The sequence below is a fragment of the Melospiza georgiana genome, chromosome 25 (genome assembly GCF_028018845.1).
Source record: "Melospiza georgiana isolate bMelGeo1 chromosome 25, bMelGeo1.pri, whole genome shotgun sequence".
In the NCBI taxonomy this organism is placed as follows: Eukaryota; Metazoa; Chordata; class Aves; order Passeriformes; family Passerellidae; genus Melospiza; species Melospiza georgiana.
The window spans coordinates 6,756,779-6,777,058 of NC_080454.1; the positions used below are offsets into that span (position 1 = coordinate 6,756,779).

The following is a 20,280-nucleotide window of genomic DNA, read 5'->3' on the forward strand; positions in this document are numbered from 1 at the left end:
TTGTAAAACAGCCGATATTCATGGCTCTGTTAAGTCATTACTCTCTTGGAAGTTCAGGAATTCAGCGAGACTTTGTCTGAGCAGCAGTCGATATTATTAAGTGAGAGTTTTTGAGACTGGTGGTTTCTGTCTTCCTTATCTACGAGTCCCTGACCCAATATCCGGGAATATTCACTAAGGTTTTTGGTGGGTTTTTTTTGTTTTGTTTTTTTGTTTGTTTTTTTTTTTTTTTTTTTTTTTTTTTTTTTGTTTTGTTTTTTTTTTTTTTTTTTTTCTTACTGATTCTTCTTTGGTTTTGCGATTATTCTCAATGCCCTCATTCCCTGTCCTTCTGTACCCGTTTCTGGATCAGGAGGCCTGGCTGCCATCTGCATCCCCTCTCTCCGCTGCCGAATGAGCTGCACTCAAGGTGTGGAGCATGGTAAAAAGATGAGAGTTACTGTAGCACATCAGAGGAGAAACAGCATTCGTTTAACCCATGGTCTGCCAGGGAGCCACAAAACCGTATCCCATTCCTATCCTTTGCACGTTTGGACCAATACATGAGCTGCTTTCTTGTTTGCTTTGCTATCTGTTTCATCACATTTCCTTTGTCATCTATTTGCCAACAGCAGTTTGTGTCATTTAATTTTCCACAATCCTCCTCCTTTTTCTGCTAACAGATGATCTGATCCCATCCCATGGTTAAGTGTTGTGTTCCTGATTTCAGTGGATTGGTCAGCAGGAAGGTCAGGAGCTGGAGCTGTCTGGTTGGTTATTATTGCAAGGGCAGCTTGTAATCTAATGATGCCATTGAAATGAGAAATGGGTTCTGTGGCTCCTGATATGAATTGGTTCGGGTTCGCAGGGGCTGGTCCATGGTGTTGTAGGATTTGTTCTGCTGGCCGTTCATCTTTTCTCCATTTTTGGCCACTCTCTCCAGCCAGGGCTGCATCAATTGACTGCTTTTCTCTAATTCAGTCATCAAATCCTTGGATTCCCAACTGATTTCCCTGAATTTTAGGTAGCAAAATAATCCCCAGTGCTGTAATATACCCTACATAACACACAGACAGTGACAGCACATATTGGAGTGGGCAGAGGGATGATTCCCCCCATTTGTTTATAGTGAAGTTTTCCCAACATTCTCCTTTTGCAGTTTCCATTTGCAGCTTCACCCGTTTCTGTTGCAGGGTCAGATATCCTCCCCCTGGGCTCTGCCTTGAGCTGTGCAAATTCCATCAGTGCCAGCAGGCAGAGCTTGGGGTGAGGGGCAGAGGGAATCAGCCCAATTCTTGCCCCGGGCAAGAGACCCAGGTGCATTGTCCACCCTTTGCCCAACAGTGTTCATTTGCATCTCTAAAGCTCCTCTGGAGGCTGCCTGGAATGGAGCTTCTCTTCCAGGGCAGCCATCTGGTGAGTCACATGTGGCCCCCTCAGAATCTGCTGTGTTTTAAAAAAAAGTATTAACTATTTACGAGTTCAAAGTATTATGGTTAAAGCTCTTCAGTTTTGCAAAATAGAACATCAAGGCGAACATGGACAGACCCAGACCAAAACTTGATTCTCACACTTCTGTCCCAAACCTACCTGACAATATAAACTGGGAATATTATGTAAAATTTTTCTCATGTTGTAGTTTTGTTACTGAAAGAATCTCTTTAGTGTTAGAGAGCCAAGGCATTCCTTGGTTCTGGCCATGGTGTGCAACAGAAATAATTTCTTTCACAAACAGCCCAGCTGTGCAGAGAAAATCATTCCATGCCATGTGAGCTTTACTTGATTTTTCCTAAACTTTATGTAGTCTGAACCAATCTAAATCCACTCCTTTAATGTTCATTCCTTCCAAGTTGTGTAAGTTTTTAGTATTTGGTTTCCTGTTGGACCCGGATTTCTTTGAATCTGATGTGAATTCGGTCCACACTCCTGGATTTCCTTCTCGGCCTTTTCCAGCCCAGGTGTCTCCACCTCTGCCGGGGGCAGTGTCTAGGGTAGCTGTTGGTTGCTGTTTGCTGCTGGGCAATGTTGATGTTTTGTTGCTGGTCACTATCTCTGTGGGTGTCTTTTGGGCTGTTCCCAGTCTGTTGGGATGTTAAACTCATCTCCATTGAGTGGTGTAACACCCCTAAAAAAAACCTTTAAAATTCCTTTCCCCAAGGCAAACCTTTGAGTAGAGAAACCTTTCTGAGCAGAGAAATAAGATTGAAAAAAACCAAATCGGTACATTTTGCAGCAGTGCAATGGCAGGCAGCCCAGAGTGTGGGTGTCAGTGAGCCCCAGAGTGGAATTGTGCCGTGGTGTTCCCCAGCAGCTGTGGCAGTGCAAGCCCAGCCAGCGCTGAAGCTGCAGCAGTGGCAGCAAGGCTTGGCCCCAGTGGCTGGAGACGGCAGAGGAGGGTGGCCAGGATTGCAGAGGATTCCAGACGAGGATCTGTGGGCAGGCGCAGGGGCTTGGCCCGCTGTGGAGCCCTGGCTGCTGCTGCGTTGCCTTCAGGGCAGGCTCAGGGGCAGCCTCCCATCCTCCTGCTGCAGGCGGGAAGTGCAAATCTCCGGGGCTTCAGAGCCCTTGAGGCCAGGCTGAGGGGTCCCCCATGTTGAGCTGTGCTGGCGGCTGTTTCTGCCCTCAGGGACACTTGGCATGGGCCCCTTGGCCACCAGTGGTGCTGCTTTGCACTCCTTAGGCAGGAGCCGATGTCCTGGCTGGGTGTTGGCAGCAGCAAAGTGCCAGGGCAGGCTCTGTGCCAGCCCAGCTTCCTGTGGGAGAATGTGCCTTGATATCTGCTCCAGTGGTTGCTGAAGCAGTGAGAATTGCTTTTGCCCCCCTGTTAGGTGCCATGGTGTCAGCAGAAGATGTTGAAGCCTTCCTGCTCAGGGCATTTCAGTGCCAGGCTCTCACAAGCACCCACAGCTCCGTGGGTTGAGCTGAGCATGGGGCGGTGACCTGCGCTGTGTCTGATTCCCCTTCCTTAATAACAGCCTGTCTTGCAGCTCTTTTCCCTTCTGCTGCCCTTGCAGAGCCATCCACAAACACATTTTCGCCCTCAGGCCAGGGAATGTCCCATCAATCTGTCCCCGCCTGGGTCTGGAGCTCTGTCCCTTGAGTGCAGTCCTGGGTTCCTTGCCAGCCCCTCTCCAGTCTGTTCTAACAGGAGGCTGGGTTAAACCCTTGCCCTGTCCTCAGTTCTGAATCCTCCTGTGCCACTGAACAAGTTTCATACTGTAATAATCGAGCCCTGCTCATCCATTTAGAGGCTCTTTTGGTTGTCAAAGCTTTACCTTGATGCCAGACTTGAACTATATGAGATCTGCCTGTGGTCTTCAGTTTTCAGACCTGAGCTCCCATGAAAGCTCTGGCTGCACAATTTGCAGACAATGAGGCCACTCTCTGGCCACTGAGTTAAACATTTTAACACAAGCATTCCTTTGGCAAGACCCTGTTTTAACATCCACTTATAATTCAAATTCTTTTTCCGTGTTTGGAAGGGCTAGGCCACCTGCTTTAGTTAATCTTCATTTTAACACTTGAAAATTCTGTGTTTCCTCCCCCTGTCCATCCATCCAGTTTGTTGACTGGCAGGATAGGAGTGTTGTAGGGAGACATCCCTGGCTCCAAAAGCCCTGCCTTTAACAGGGAATCAATACAGATCTGTGAGCCCTTCCTTGCCTGTCTTGGAACTGGGTATTGCTTGTCCTGATTGCTTTAAAGGAATTTGTAGAGGCTCCATATCTAATTTTCCCTATTTCCCTGGGGCTGCCCACACTTCTGGGTTCACTTCAGCATGGGCCTTGTCAGACATTTGACACAGAGGTACAACAGACCGGGCCTCTGTATGAACTTTTATGAAATTAATTTGCGTTCCAAGCTTAGTGATCAAATCCTTTCCCAGTAAATCATGATAACAATTAGGAGCAAATAAAAATTTATGCAATTTAAACCCATGTCCCTCATGTTCTAACAGTGGTTGAATAAAACCACACATCCTTCCCACTTATCCCATGATTAATCAAAGACATTTTTGCCATTTTCTCCCCCTGGGGTCTGAGATTCAGAGTGGATTGAGAGGCCCCTGTGTCCATCAGGAAATGCCTCCTCTCAATGCAGACCCACCCTGAATGTTCTCAAGGGCTCCAGTGTGGAGGGTCCCTGGTGTGATGGGAGCTGTGACAGCCCTGCCAATCCATGTCCATCAAGGGGTGGACTTGCTGGTCCTGAGGGTGCTGCTGTCTGTGCTTGCAGTGTCCTTGTGCCCTGCAGCTGGAGCCCTGGTTCCTTGCCAGGGGCTGTTTGGGTGGGCTCTCCCCTGCTGAGGAGGGCAATGCCTCTGCCAGGTGCTTGTGGCCGAGCCGTGCCCTGGGTGCTGGGGCCCCTTGGGCCCTGGGGTTGATCCCTCAGGGGCTGTAGGAACTGTGTCCTGGCCTTTGCCTTCAGCTTGGCCTTTTGCTGCTCCCTTCTTGCATTCACCTGCTGTGCCTTTGTGCCCAAGTGCTGCAGGGCCTTCTTGTGCCCCTCCTGCAGCCCCCTCAGTGCCTGTGGGTGCTTGTCTTGCTTTACGAGAGAGGTGTCTGCTCGGGGAGGCAGAAAAAGCCTCTCTTGGAATGGAGAATGCAAACTGCCTCCCTCTTAATTTTTAGACTAGTGAAATCAAGGGGCTCTCAGGCAAAGATATGGGAATAGGAATACCAGTTCTTTACTAGTGTGTATAATAAAGCAAACAAACACCAACAGCTGCGGCACTGACAGCAAACAGAGCCCGGACCCAGTCCCGGCCTTTGGGCTGCGGCGCTTTGCCCTTGGGTGCAGTTCCGGGCACGGCCGGCAGGGGCGCTGGTGGCTCCTGCGGGGCGGGGCAGCGCATCCCTGCCATGGGAACCTCTCTGAACGGAAATAGAGCAATCCCTTCATCTAACTCTTTCACTTTTTTAACTTCTATACCCTTTCTCCCGTTTTTTGAGAAAGAATTTGGAGAGGACTGCCTTTTAACTGTGCTCCTAGTGTTTCGATTAGGTGCTTCCTGTAAAGAGAGAGAGAGTTTCCCTGAACAGCCGGAGCTGTGGTTACCAAAGGGACGTAACTCAGATCAGGACGGGGTCAGGGGAGGATATCCTGCCGAGGCTCGGTGGGAGTGTGGGCAGGGTCTGCTGCCGGAATCGGCAGAGGGGGATCTTTCCGTGGAGCCCGAGGCGGAGCGTGGGTAGCCCCCACATGGCTGATGGCGGCTGATCCGGCAGCTGCCGGCAGAGCAAAGGCAGGTGGGAGAGCCCGGCAGCAGCGGCAGTGCCCAGCGCAGGTGGCACGGGCAGGGCAGCCGGGGATGGGATGGCTGGGACCCCCCCTGGGTGCGGTGGGCGCGGTGACCTCGGAGCAGGCGGCAGGACAGAGCAACCCCCATCTTCCCCAGCATGGCTGGCAGAGCGGCCGCGGGCCAGGCAGTGGGAGCAGGGCACACAAATTGAGCGACAGCGCCAGGGCAGGTGGAGCTGCCCTGGGCAGTGAGGCCGCACCTGGGATGGAAACCGGGGCAGGCGGAGCTGAGGCGGGCAGCGAGCCGGGACCCGGGACAGGCGCCTGGGCCGCGAACAGAGGGGGCAAGACCTGCAGAGGATCCCACTGTCTTTCTGATTTTTCCTCTTGTTCTCTTCTCTTTCATTTCTTTTTGTCTTTTCTTGTTTTGTCCCCGGTGTTTCTGATACTTCAAAGATTTTTACTCTCCTAAAATCTCCTGTCTAACATATGGCATATTCTCTTTCTTCTAGATAAATTGTTTTTTTTAACAAATAAATCCAGAACGTAACAAATCTAAACTTCTGCTTGGATACTTGAAATGGTCCACAAGCTAACTCACGACCTCCTAATGTTGTTTTTCTCATCAGCTTTTATTTATCCTTTGGCAAATTAAGCATCTTTCATATACTTGCTTTGCTACTCCAAAAATGCCAGTGCACCCATAGTTCCTTAAAAAATGATCACATAAAGCTTGAGTACCCCAATGCGTTTTCTGATGCATGTCTTGTAATATTTTCCTAGTAAGCACATTTTATTAAGTAATTGTCTTCCATCAAGAAATTTCCATTTCCCTGATTTATCTTGTTCACTTCCTATCTTGTTTAATTCTTTTTTCTCGGCTTCCCTAAACTTTGGAATTTCCAGTTTTTCCTCGTTTGGAGTTAATATTAACATACTCAGCTACATTTTCCACTGCATCCTTAGCTTTGTGATCCACCAAATATTTCCTCTTCTTGCTGGGGTCTTTCCCTTTTGGGGTTCCTTAACATGTACTATAGCTATCTCTTTTGGGTAATATTAATGCCTCCAAAACCTCTAAAGTAAGTTCATCATGTACTAGTCCTTTTCTTCTTGAATTAAGTCATCTTTTTCCTTTTAAAATTTTTTACAGGTATGTACTACTCTAAAGGCATACCTTGAATCAGAATATACCGTTCCTTTATTTTGTGTTAAATATTCTAGTGCTCTTTTTAAAGTATATAATTCACAAGTTTGGGCTTACTGGTTTAAGGTTAATTTCCCTTTTTCCATAGTTTGCACATTTTTCCCATCAACTACTACATATCCTGTATTTTCTCCTTTTGCAAGGAGTTGTATCTCTGTTAGCTAACATAACTCCCAAAGGACTATTTTTTTTATTTTTTTGTCCCTTGTATCCACCTTACTGGTTTTCTGTCTCATTTTTTCAAGATCATATCTATTCATCTTCTGCCTCTGTTTTTCCCTTTCACTAACAACCTAAATACCACTTTTCTTTCAACTACACACACAGAAATAAAAAATCTTTTTCTCACAATACTTTTAATATAATACACCTCCCTCAAAGGAAATATAGTGAAGCTGAAAATAGACTATCTGCATTACCTATACTTTCATTCATCTGCATTCACTCACTTTTATTTCTCACTCACTTCCACACATTCTTTCCCACCCTCAGGACACAGAGTGGATCCCTGTTGACAGAGAATCGCGGGTCCCTGTGGCCCCCCTCACCTTGGGGTGGCCTCTGGGTCTCAGTATCTCCGGGCCTCCTGGGAGGGCCCTGACTCTGCTGCCTCCGGTGCTGTTCACCTGTGAGGCTGATTTGTGTGTCACTGACACTCTTTAGCCACGGCCCCCTCACACGCCCTGGAGACAATGGCCCCTTTGCAGGTCACCTGTACCTTATGCCACAGCCCCCACACACCCAGGAGAACAATGGCTTATTTGTGGGTCACACACTCCTCTTTGCACAGCCCCCCTTCCCACCCGCCCGGGAAGCTGAGGCTGATTTTGTGTGTGACTCGCTCCCACACACAACAAGGCAACAATAAGGTACCTTTTTCTTTCAAATCAGCTATTGCAATTTAGGTGTTTCTGGCCAGTTCCGGTGCTCTTGGATATCCCTCATCCCAGCTGTGTTGTGCAACCTCTGATACTCTTGGGTGTCGGAGTGTTGGGGGGTAGGACGGTCAGGACGGACAGAGACGAGAGATCTCTGCAGCCAGGTCGTGGAACTTGCGGTTTATTGCAAAGGGCCTGGGTGCAGGGCCCTGCTTGGAGCTGCCAGGCACAGCTTGGAGCAGGCCCGAGAGAAGAGAGGGGTAGAGAGGGTGAGAGGGTAAGAGGAGAAGAGCGTAAGAGAGTAAGGGTCCCGTTACAATACAGTGAATCTTCTTCTGTTGAATATTCTATTTCTCACTAACCAATCTAGTACAAGATACAAATCCTATAACATTTACATACAGCCTATAAGAATCATTACATTACCGTACTGTGTTAAATTTTAAACCCTAAAAACTCCTCTTTGGCCCCCTTCTGCCAAGTTAGGGTCTGCTCTCACCCTTGGACCTGTCTGCAAGCAGAGGGAATTGTTTCATCAAAAGGGGATTACTTTCAGCTGGCCGCACCATTTTTTTTTCAAGTTGTTCAGGAACTAAGATATTTCAAAGCTTGCTTTCATTTCAATCTCGCTTATAGTTTCTATATTGTCAAAATCTTTTGTCAGACAATCATAAGGCTTTCATGTTTCATCTTCCCCAGCACTTGGGCATTTTTTTGTCCCTCAGTCCATCTGTGTGCTCCAATCCCAGATGCTCTTGAACATATCTTCAATCTGGCAGAATTTTGCTCAACCCTGAATGCTCTTGGAATGTTAATCCCTCAACCCAGCAGGTTTTAATTCTGGATGCTCTTGGGCACTCTTATCCCTCAATCCAGCAGGTTTTTAGGGGCCTCTTTTGTCCCATTTCCTAGTGGATTTGGCTCAGAAGCTCCTCTGCTCCCTTCCTCCGAGGGGTCCAGCCCCTCTCTGAGACCCAATCCCAGTTACCCCGGGGGATTCTCTCACTCCTCTTATCACTCGCTGTGTCTCTTTACTGACTGCTTCCCTCGAGGAAAGTTGGAAACGCAGTGTGGGAGACTCCAGCACTCACTTGGCAGGTCTGGGACAACCAGCCCGCCTCTCATTCACACACATTCATCCCCCTGTACCTGCCCTCCTGAGAAATACTTACCAATCCCTTTTCCTTCCCGGGTTCTTAATGCACATTACTACTCTTAGGGGGCCAATTACCGCAGTTGTAGGGAGCCTTTCCCCCTTCTCTTTGTTTTATTGTCTCCTTTTGTCCACCATAACCTGCGTCTGTCGGTCACCCCAGGGGAGACAGAGCGAGGCTGCCAACGGGGCAGGGCGCGCCTTCCCCACTGACTCTCCTAAAGCACCGGGAGGTGTTAGTAACCATCCTCTGCTACCAAATTGTGAAAAACACCAATCACTTGCTTTTAAAATTTTAAAATTTTAACAGTAATAAAATGGTTATAAAAAGTAGTAATAATATTAGAGTAATAACAATTGCAACAAATCAAATTAGGACAATATGAGACAACAAACACAAAAGTTATTTATGTCCGAGTACTTTTTTCTAGGCAGCACGAGCCTGAAAAAGGACACCCATTAACCCTTAAAATCAATAGCCTGTTGCATATTCATACACTTCATACATGATGCATAAATTCCATTCAAACACTGGATTCTGTCTGGTAATCGTCAACTTCTTCCTCTGAATCCTAACAGCGCCTGCGAGGCAGGAAGAAGTTATTTCTTCTGACAAGAGAGCAATAAATTCTTTTTCCCTGAAAGATTTAGGTATCCTGTGGCTGCTATCTCGCTGCAAGTCCTTTCTTTAAAAAAAGTCTATTACCAAGCATAGTTTCTATTTTAACAAAAACTATATTTAACCCACTACTTAAGAGAATTAATACAGCGTTACTTTCTAACACAAGACATATAATATTCATTGTAATATTTGTGAAAACCCAATCACAGAAACCACATTTTTTACAAGTATAATCCCACTTCCAATCTCTCCCAGTTTGGTTCCAGCTGTCTCCAGCATGGTTCCAGTTGCTTCCTCAATCAACTCAATGAGTCCCAGTATGATGCCATTTGCTCCCAGTTGCTCCCAGTCAGGCCCAGTATGGGGGATGATGTGCAGAGAGTGCTCACTGTGACACTCAGTTCCTCCCAGTATTAGTCCAGTCACTCCCAATATGATCCAAATATGAGCCCAGTGTGCTCCCACTCTCTGCCAGAAAAAACCAGTTGTGCTCCACATAGTTCCAGTTGCTCTCTTTCACCCTCACTTTCCTTCTTGTCAGTCCCAGTATATCCCAGCGTACCCCAGTTCCCTCCACCATCTTTCTAGTTCCTTCCAGTATGATCCCATTTGCTCCCAAGCACTCCCAGTCAGCCTCAGAGTAGTGGCACTCACTGCTAGTATGATCCTAGCCATCCTCAGCACCATCCCAGCTCATCCCAGTATATCCCATTTACCCCTAACGTGGTCTCAATTGCCCCCCCCAGGCTCCTACTCACTCCCAGTGTGATTTCAGCATGATCTCAGTATGATGGCAGCATGGAGTCAGTACAAACTCAGTACAATCCCAGTATGATGCCAATAGGATGTCAATAAAAAGCCAGTAAAGTCCCAGTCACTCCCAGTATGATACCAGAATGATCCCAGTGTCCATCAGTGCGATCACAGTCTGCCGTGGCATGGCAATATGATCCCAGAATAATGTCAATACAAACCCAGTACAGTCCCATCATGATCCCAGTACGATCCTAGTATGATGTCAGTACAAACCCAGTACAGTCCCAGTATGATCCCAGTATGATATCTGTACAAGCCCAGTACACTCCCAGTCACCCCCAGTACGATCCCAGTCCAGCCCAGTCCCTGGCAGTGCTGCCACTGCTGGGATCCCCCAGCCCTGTGTGCGTTCCCCCCTGGCGGATGTGCCGAGAGAAGACCCAAGGGCTGGCAGTGGCCAAGCAGGGTCCCCAGCAAGGCCCAGTTTGGATGTGCAGCCCCCAGTTTGCCCAGTTTGCCTCTCCTTTGGCCAGGGCCGGGTTCCCCCCACCCGCAGTGTCTGGAGCAGCCGAGAGCCCCACACTGCCCATCCCGACCTGTCCCGGCTCCATCCCCGCTCCTGCTGCGGCTGCGAGGGCTGCGGGAACGGGGCACCGAAAGTGTCGCTGCTGCTTGGGTAGGAGGAGGAGGAGGCAGGGAAGGGCAGGGATGAAGGGGGAGGAGGTGGTGGGGTTAGGGAAGAGGAGCAGGGGGAGGGGGAACGGAAGAGCAGGAGTGGGATGAAGAGGGAGAGGAGAGACTGTTGTTATCTTATTGTTATTATATTGTTAAAGAGTCCATACCTTCTCGCTGGTTCTCTGCCACATAGCTCTTCTCTGTTCTCTGTAGTGCAGTTCCTCATAGTTTCACAGGGACTCCTCCAGGGCTCTCGACCCACCTCTTTTATCCCAGCTATCTTTACCAGCCACAGCTGCTGCCCAACTAAGGACTTAGCAGCTATGACTCATTTAGAATAGCTAGGACCCACTTATCTAATATATATAGGACTCTCACTACATTCCAGTTGTTGTATTCTTATTGCTGTTATAACAATACATATATTCAGGCCCCCACAAGAGAAAAAGGCGGATCAAGGCTGAGCTGAGGGAACCACGCCATCGATCCCTGCCTGAATTCGCAGCCCCCACCTGAGGGATCATCATCCCCAATTGCGCCGGTGAGCGGGGAGGGGGAGCTGGGCCCAGATATCCTGGGGGGTTCCTGGGTTGGGTTTTTTGGGCGATGTTTGGAGAATGAAGAAGTCCAAGGCTGAGCGGAAAAGGCCCCTTGGGGGGACATCGGGGGGGTGGCGTTGGCGGCTGCCAGCAGAGGCAGCCTGGAGGAGCAGAGCCCTGTGTCCCCCAGGAGCCCAAAGTGGGGAGCCCAGAGAGGGGGGAGCGGCGCCATTGGCGGGAGCCTCAAGAGCCTGGAGAGGGGCAGGGGGAACTCCTTGGAGCCACTGCAGCCCAAAGCAGAGAATGAGGGGAGAAGGGAGCTTGGGAGCCCAAAAAGCCCCGGCATCCCAAAATGGGGAGAGCGAAGCGGGGGGAGCTTTTGGCATTGCAGGTACTGCCATCAGCCTGGGCAGGACGGGCACCGAGGAATAGGGAGACCCCCAATCCAAGCGTGACCCCAGCAGCTGGGACAGGGGGGAATCCCCGAACAGCAGAGGGGAGGAACCAGGGATGGGGAACTCCTGGGAGGCTTTTTCAGGGCTGAATCTTGGTGTTTGAGAGTGGATCTTGAGCCCAGATGGCTGGTGATTTGTAGAGATGGACTCAGGCAGAGGGACCTTCAAAGTCAATGTGTGTTGGGGAAGATGAAACAGAAAAGCCTTATAAATATGATTGTCTGGCAAAAGATTTTGAGAATATAGAAAGTATAAGGAAGATTGATTAAAAGAGATCCCTCAATTAGTGAACAACTGGAAAACAATGGTGTGGCCAGCTGAAGGTAATCCCCTTTTGATTAAACAATTCCCTCTGCTTGCAGACAGGTCCAAGGGTGAGAGCAGACCCTACTAGCTCAGCAGAAGGGGTCCAAAGAGGAGTTTTTAGGGTTTAAAATGTAACACAATAGGGTAATGTATTGATTCTAATAGGCTGTATGTAAATGCTCTAGGATTTGTGTCTTGTACTAGATTGGTTAGTGAGAAATAGAATATTCAACACAGAAGAAGATTCATTGTATTGTAATGGGACCCTTACTCTCTTACGCTCTTCTCCTCTTACTCTCTCACCCTCTCATCCTCTCTACCCCTCTCTTCTCTCGGGCCTGCTCCGAGCTGTGCCTGGCAGCTCCAAGCAGGGTCCTGCACCCAGGCCCTTTGCAATAAACCTCAAGTTCCACGACCTGGCTGTAGAGCTCTCTCGTCTCCGTCCGTCCCGACCGTCCTACCCCCCAATGCTCCTACAATCGCGCTCATCCCTTGTTTTCCCCAAACCAGGATTTCCAGGATTTCCCCAAACCAGGATTGCCAAGGCCTGGGAGGCTGCGAGGAAGAGGAAGATGCCCCAGGACACTAAAGCAGGTGAGGAGGAAGTCAGTGCCCCTTTCCCCTCTGTGCTGCTCTATCTCCCAGCCTAGTACGGCCCCGGCTGCAGCTCAGCCCTGGGGGGATCTCCTTGCCCTTGCCTGTGGCACGGAGGCAAATCCCATCCTGTCCTTGTCCTTCCTCCCACAGAGCAGGATCTGAGCATGGAGAGCAGGGAGGACAAATGCCCGCGGCAGAACCTGGTGGAAGAGGCCGTTTTGAGCGGCTCCACAGCGCAGGAAGTCAACAGCGAGGAAAAGCCCCGGAGATGCCGCACGAGGAGAGGCTGCAAACGCAGCCGGCGGGGATCTGAGGGGGAAAGAGCCAGCCTGGGCTGGGAAGGCGGCCAGAGATGGAGCCAGAGCTCGGAGCTGGTGCTCCGTGAGCAGCTCCGTGATGGGGAGAAGCCCCACACGTGCGAGGAGTGTGGGAAGAGCTTCAGGTGGAACTGCCACCTGATTGTGCACCAGAGGATCCACACTGGGGAACGGCCCTACGAGTGTGGGGAGTGTGGGAAGACCTTCAACCGGAGCTACCACTTGATCATACATCAGAGGACCCACACTGGAGAGAAGCCGTATGAGTGTGGGGAGTGTGGGAAGAGCTTCAGAGAGAGCTCCAACTTGATCACGCACCAGAGGACCCACTCTGGGGAGCGGCCCTACGAGTGTGGGGAGTGTGGGAAGAGCTTCAGGTGGAACTCCGACCTGATTGTGCACCAGAGGATCCACACTGGGGAGAAGCCGTATGAGTGTGGGGAGTGTGGGAAGAGCTTCAGCCAGAGCCCCAACCTGATCAGGCACCTGAGGACCCACACTGGAGAAAGGCCGTACAAGTGTTCCGAGTGTGAGATGTGCTTCGGAGAGAACTCCAGCCTGATGAAGCACCAGATGACCCACACTTGGGAGAGACCCTGTGAGTGTTCCAAGTGTGGGAAGAGGTTTAAGACCGGCTCCCGTCTCCTCCGGCACTATCTGAGTCACACGGAGGAGAGGCCCTTCCAATGCCCTGACTGCGGGAAGGGATTCAAAGAGAACTCCAAACTTGTCACCCACCAGCGCACCCACACTGGGGTGAGGCCCTACAAGTGTTCCAAGTGCGGGAAGAGGTTTAAGACCAGCACCCATCTCTTCCGGCACTATCGGATTCACAGAGAGGAGAGGCCCTTCCAATGCCCCGACTGTGGGAAGGGATTCAAGGATAACTCCACCCTCATCACCCACCGGCGCATCCACACAGGGGAGAGGCCCTACGAGTGTTCCAAGTGCGGGAAGAGGTTTCAGACCAGCTCCGGTCTCATCCGTCACTATCGGATTCACACAGAGGAGAGGCCCTTCCAATGCCCCGACTGCGGGAAGGGATTCAAGAACAACTCCCACCTCATCATCCACCGGCGCATCCACACTGGGGAGAGGCCCTACGAGTGTCCCCAGTGTGGGAAGAGCTTCTCCAGGAGCTCTCACTTGACCCAACACCAGCAGAGGCACCACTAAGGGAAGCCCTGTGAGTGCCCCGAGTGTGGGCAGAGCTTCGTGCACTGCTCCAGCTCCATCCCCCACTGGAGGAGGCACTTTGGGCACAGCCCTGGTCACTCACATTCCCTGTGATCCATGTTGGGAACACACCTGGCTGCTTCTCCTTTTGGTTTGGCCTTAATTTTCCTCTGCTTCACCTTCATCCTTTAAAAACACCCAAAACTGGGTTAAATGAAGGAAATTGATCAAATGTTTCTGACATTCCATAATTTCTCAGTTGGTTTAGATGGTATTTAGGATTTGGAGACATGTTCTGTGTGGAGTGCTGCTGTTCCTAAGAGGCAGGAATTTGATCTCACCCTTCTTGTGTTGCTAAGAACTCCTCCCCTGACCCAAACCCCAACTCCACCCTTGGGATACCCTATAAAAACTCCACGGCTCTGCCTTTGCCTTGTCTTTGGGGGGTAAGAAATGGATTCCCAAAGGATCAGCCCTTTTCCCACTGGATTCCCAAAATTTCAGCTTTTCCCACTGGATTCCCAGAGGATAAATATTCTCCCACTGGATTCCCAAAGAATCAGCCCTTTCCCAGTGGATTCTTAAAATTTCAGCTTTTCCCACTGGATTCACAAATAATCAACCTTTTTTCCAGTGTATTTCCAGACGATAAATATTTTCCCACTGTATTCCCAGAGGATCAGTCGTTTTCTCACTGGATTCCAAAGGATCAGCCTCATTCTCTACTGGATTCCTAGAGGATCAAGCTTTTCCCACTGGATTCCCAAAGGATCAACCTTTTTTTCCAATGGATTCCCAGATGATCAACTGTTTCCCACTGGATTCCTAGAGGATAAATCTTTTCCCACTGGATTCCAAGAGGATCAACCTTTTTCATGGATTCCCAGAGTATTTTGACTCTGTGTGGTGATTTGACGGGAAATAGGTTGTCTAGGATGTTGTGGTCAAACCAATGGGTGCTCAGATTTTAATATTGGCACCTGGTTTGGCCCCTGGGACATTAGATCCGCCTCCGAGAACACAAGAGTTTAAAGCAGAGCTCTCCCCTGGGCAGCTCTCTTTGGATTTCCGATGGGAAAAGGGTTTGGATCTCTCAGTGGCAGGGGGAGGGGAAGCCACACGGCCCTGAGGTGGCCGGGCCTGGGACAGAGATGGGAGGTAGGCCCAGCCCAAGGGTGGAAGAATGGAAGAAGTACTGAGAGGTATTTCCTGCCCCCCTCCCCCTCGGAGAGATGAAGGGAGAGAGAGAGAGAGAGACAGAGAGAGCCAGAGAGAGCTCTGCCAGGGACTGTTATCTTGAAATTTGATATCGTGTGTTGCCAGCACAGCCTGCCCGTGTGTCTGGCTGCTTGCAGGAGCTTTTAACCCCTTTGTGGACAATGAAAACATTGCAGAGCATTGACCTTTCCTGGAGGGGAGATGGAGTGGAAGATGAAGACGGAACTAAGCAAGTGTTGAAGGTCTGAGCAAGGGAGAGATATGAAAAGAATAGAGAAGAACTCGGGTGGAAGAGATGATGGAGTGGCTGCTTTGCTGGAGTCTTTTTGTATAGCCATGGACAGAACCATGTTTCCTTGTGATATAGAGACTGTATCCGGGGGGGGCAATGCCCTGGAACCAAGAGGGTTCAGTGTTGGTGCCCCTCGGCCCCAGGGGGAATAATTTGGGAGGGGCAGGTGTCCCAAAGGAGAGACTGTGCCCTTTTTGGAATGGGACAAGGCATCCTTAAAAGATGACCCTGGAAGCAGCTCTGGTCCGTGTTCAGTGGTGAGAGCACTGGACATGAAAGGAAGAGGTCACCATGGCACAAGAAGGACTCCTCTCCTCTTGATGAACTGAAGATTGATTGTTTGAAGGGTGGTGCTGGACCGAGAGTTGGTGATTTGGGGAATGTATTGTATTGTATTGGAGAGTTGGTGGGGAGGAGGGGGAGATGTATTTGTGAAATTTTCATTTTCCTTGTGTGTTTTTTTTTTCCCCTTGTAGTTTAGTTAATAAATTCTTCTTTATTTCTAAGTGGGAGCCTGCTTTGCTTATTCCTGGTCACATCTCACAGTAGAAACCAGGGAGAGGGTATTTTCATGGCGGCACTGGCATTATGCCAGTGTCAAACCATGACACTCTGTCACTGTTGTTTTTGTTTGTGCTACTGCATTTGTATTTTTAATTTTTCCTAATAAAGAACTGTTATTTCTACTCCCACATCTTTGCCTGAGAGCTCCTCAATTTCAAAATTAATTATTATTTTTATAGTTTTTTTATTGTTATTATTATTACTACTACTAATAATCATCATCATCATCAAAGGGAGGGGGTTTACATTTTCCATTTCAGTGGAGGCTCCTGAAATGGGGAGACACCGCCAAGGATGGGCCATGTAAAATAGTTCCTAAAATATGTAAATTAGTTTATGGATATGTGTGAGGGTCTATGAATATGCAACAGGCTGATGTAATTAAAACCAGATTAATTAAGGAGTGTCCCCAAAAATAACTGGGGGGCCTTGGTGGCCAAAACAACCTTTGCCCAATGGTCCTTGTCTCCCATTACATCAGCCTGTTGCATATTGCTAGACTTTTTGCATAAAGTACTTTACATATTCCAGGAACAAAATTGACTTCATCCTGTTTGGGGGTCCCACCTCCCTCCCAGCTCAATTTGGGGTGTCCCATCCACCTCCCAGCTCAGTTTTGGGATCCCATCCCCCTCCCACCTCAATTTGGGAGTCCCATCTCCCTCCCAGCTCAATTTTAGTCTCCCAGCTCCCTCTTTTCCCCACTCTCCCCTTTCCGATCGTTCCCCCAGTCCCCTCCCCATTGTTTGGTTTTAGGGGCTTCAGGCCCCTCCTTCTCCGATTTGGGGTCTCGACCCCATTTTGGATTAATTTGGGGTCCCCAGCCCATCCCCAGGGTCACCTTCCCCCCTCCCCAAATTCTGCTCCTCGCAACTGATGAATCGTCAGCAAGACACGCTCTGATTGGCTGGAAATTACCCCGCGTGATCTCTGAGTATTTACCACAGTGAGAGGCCTTGGTGTGTGCCTGGCAAGTGATGAGTCAGAGTCGGGCCGGGCACTGATTGGCTGAAAATCGCTGAGCGAGGCCAGTGCTCTGAGTTTGTGCTCAGCAAGTGGATCGTCATCAGTGACGCGCGTTCTGATTGGTGGGGATCTGTTTTGGGGTGAAGACGGGAGGAACTGGGCTTTATTTGGGTTTATTTGGGGTTATTTATGGGCTATTTCGGGTTTATCTTGGTTTTTACTTGGTTTATTTCTGTTTATTTGGGGTTATTTGGAATTATTTGGGTGTATTTAGAAGTATTTATGTTTGTTTGGGATTATTTGGGTTTATGTGGCTTTATTTGGAATCATTTGGTGTTCTTGGGGGTTTATGTTGGTGTATATGGGGTTTTTTTAGGTGTACTCGAAATGATTTGGGGATTTTTGGGTTTAGGTTGTCTTTTTTGTTTGTTTTTTTAGGATTATCTTGATATGTTTGGGGGTTTTTGGGGTTCTTTGGGGTTTATTTTGAGTATTTTGGGGTTATTTGGGTTATTTGGGGTCACATAGGTTCAAAAATTCTGGGAATGTGCCTGCTGAAAAAACGGGAATTTTCCCTTAAAAATCTAAGAGTTTTCCCCCCAAAAATGGGGTGTGTTCCCTAAAAATGCTGGGCATTTCCCAGCCAATAGCGACGTGCCCCGCTCCGAACCATCCAATCACCACGCTTCATCTCCCAAATTAATGAATCACAGTGCACCCCGCCCCAAACCAACCAATCACTGCACGCCTCCCCTCAGCTACTCACACCTCTCTTGAGCTGAAACAACCAATCACTGGCTGTCTACCCTGTGCAACTCCCGCCTTCTTTGCCTCTATCCAACCAATCACCACACGCCTCCCCTCGGCAAAGCCTGCCTCACCCGCCCATCTACTGTCAATCACCATGCCCTCTACGAAACCAGCCAATCACCAGCCAACTCCCCTCAGCAACTCCTGCCCTCCCCACGCCACTCCAGCCAATCAGAGCCGAGCTGGAAGCAGCACCCCCTGACCCTGGGGTCGGGCATGGAGCCGGTGCCCCCTCCCCCCTGCCCCCCGGGACCCCCTCAGGGACCCCCGGTAGCCGCCCCGGGCTCGGGTGGGTCCTGTGGGAGGCGCTGGAGAGAGCAGGGGAGGCGCTGGGAGAGGACAGGGGGCTCCGGGAGCTGCTGAGGAGGCGCAGGGACAGGTGAGGGGTCCTGGAGGGGTCATGAGGGGAATTTGGGGAGGGGTCTTGAGGAGGTTTGGGGGGGATTTGGGGAGGGTCTGGAGGGAACTTGAGGGGGATTTAGTGGGGTCTGAGGGTGCTGGGGGGGCTTTGGGGGGGAATTTGGGGAGGGGTCCTCGGGGGGTGTCACGATCCGTTGTCACGGACGGGTTTTGTGATGGTTCATGGATTTGATGTCAGGGTGCAAAAAGAACCGACACGGTACAAGGGGGTTTGCAATGATAATCGAAACAAATGCACCTTTATTGAATGAGCACAGCAAAATGCGATAGAGGGATTAAGGGAGAGAAAAACATAGAGGAAGAGACAGAGACAAAAGAGAGAGAGAGAGAAAGAGGGGATAGAGCTACCAAACGTAGAGACAAAGTCCTTTGGTCCAGTCCAGTTGAGGATCCGCCTGTTACGTCGGAGAGATCTTGAAGTCTCTCATTAACTCAGAGGTTTTTATCATGATAACTCTATTGGAAATTGCGAGGGGGTGATACAGATACAAAAAGGAATAGATGTAACAGGTAGTCCATGCTCTCAGCAGTAAATGAGAGCCATTGTCTTCTTGGTCCAGCGGTCACAACCTGCAGGCAAACAACTCGCTTTGGTCAGCTTGCCTCCCCCACACACCTGCCCTGGGCTGGGGGTTTCAGTCCCGGTCCTTGGAAGGAGCAGAGGGGCCTTTTCACATGGGGGTTCCATGTCTCAGTCCTTGATGGAGAGGCTCCTTCCATCTCAGTCTGTCTGTCACGGTGGTTGTGAAACAGGTGAGGGTCTTCTGAGGGGGGACCACCTGAAACTCAGGAGAAGTCCAGCCAGGCCGAGAGGTGGGACAGCTCCCAAGGCTGTTGTTGCACAAAGGACACAGTCTCCCCTTCTTGGCATACAGCAAACACCACCTGTGAAAACAATAGCTTAGCACTGAGTTCTGGTCTCCGGGCCTTGTGGCATGTGACTTTCTCCTCCAGAGAAGGCAGGGGGGTCTTCTCTTCAGTGGTCCCCAATGACGATCGTGAGGCAGATGAGGGAAAATTTGGACAAACTCTCACAACCCCCCACCCTTTGTCCCCCTCCCTTTTTCCAGATCCATCCTCATCGCCCCCTGGGGCCAACTGGGAAGCTTTATTAGGAGCACTGGGAGCAGGCAATGGGTGGGGGCAGAGCGCCAGCGGGGCTGGGGGAGACACAGGACTCCCCCAAAATCAGCGGAGTGGGGACGGAGCGGGGAGTCCCGGCCGGGCCCGAGCCCATGGGGAGGGGCTGCAGCCGCCGCCGTCTCAGGAGCTCTGTGGGCAGAGAAAAGGGGGTGACACCGGGCTGGGGGCCCGGCGGGAGCGCACACGCTCCGCCACGGCGGGGACGCCACCCCCGGCACCCGGCCTGCCCTTTTTGCGCAGGGAGAAGCCACCACGTGCTCCGAGAGCTCCTGCTGGCCCTGGAATTGACTTGGGGAGCATGGATGAGACTGGGAAGGACTGGGAGGGGCTGTGGTAGCACTGGGAGGAACTGGGAATGAAGTGCGCGGTACTGGGCAGCCGCGTCCAGCGCGGGGCACTCTGCACTGGAGATCTACCAAGGAACAGATGAGTCATCAGCGGTACGCGATGTCATTGGCTGGGAAGTGTCAGCTTAATGCGTCACTGAAATGGATGCGGGAGTGTGGATAGTTTTGTCAAAGAGTGGCTTGAGGAGAGGGGACACAGCCAAATCAATTTGGTAAAGATGTCCTAACTAGGGCAGAGGCCCTTTTTTGCAGGCAGGGTGTCTGTTGGGAATTTAGCTGACTAGAGAATGGAAAAGTACAAGGCCGTGGCTAATTCCAAGTCCTGCACCTGCAAGATAGCGTGTCCTTGGGCCTAGCTGAGTATGATAATGAGTGGACAGAGAGACGTAAGAAATAGAGAACATATGCCCAAAGGAATGAGGAAGAGTTGATGGTATAGTTTAACCAATAGATGGCTTGGCTTACAGAATATTCATAAGCTTATTACTTGCTGTATAAGTGTCTGATGCTTTCTTCAATAAATGGGACCTGTTGATGACCATCTGGTGTGCTGGTCTCCCTCCTTCAACAAATGGTGACCCCGAACGTTAGCCCCCATGTCTCGCTGAAAAAGAAAACG

The 20,280-nt window shown here is 50.1% G+C and overlaps 1 protein-coding gene across 1 annotated transcript; it reads left to right on the forward strand.

Annotated features, from left to right (window-relative positions):
- The first annotated feature begins 322 nt into the window (after positions 1 to 322).
- Positions 323 to 16,103, forward strand: LOC131093395 (zinc finger protein 501-like). The gene is made up of 3 exons (XM_058040547.1): positions 323 to 409; positions 12,322 to 12,405; positions 12,559 to 16,103. Exons 1-3 carry the CDS (start codon positions 394 to 396, stop codon positions 13,899 to 13,901), a joined length of 1,443 nt encoding a protein of 480 aa, XP_057896530.1. The 5' UTR covers positions 323 to 393; the 3' UTR covers positions 13,902 to 16,103.
- Positions 16,104 to 20,280: the final 4,177 nt, after the last annotated feature.

Bases quoted from the DNA above. Each gene is read 5' to 3' on its own strand.
- LOC131093395 (XM_058040547.1), top strand. The intron at 12,406-12,558 runs GTGAGGAGGAAG...TTCCTCCCACAG, and splicing joins GCCCCAGGACACTAAAGCAG to AGCAGGATCTGAGCATGGAG.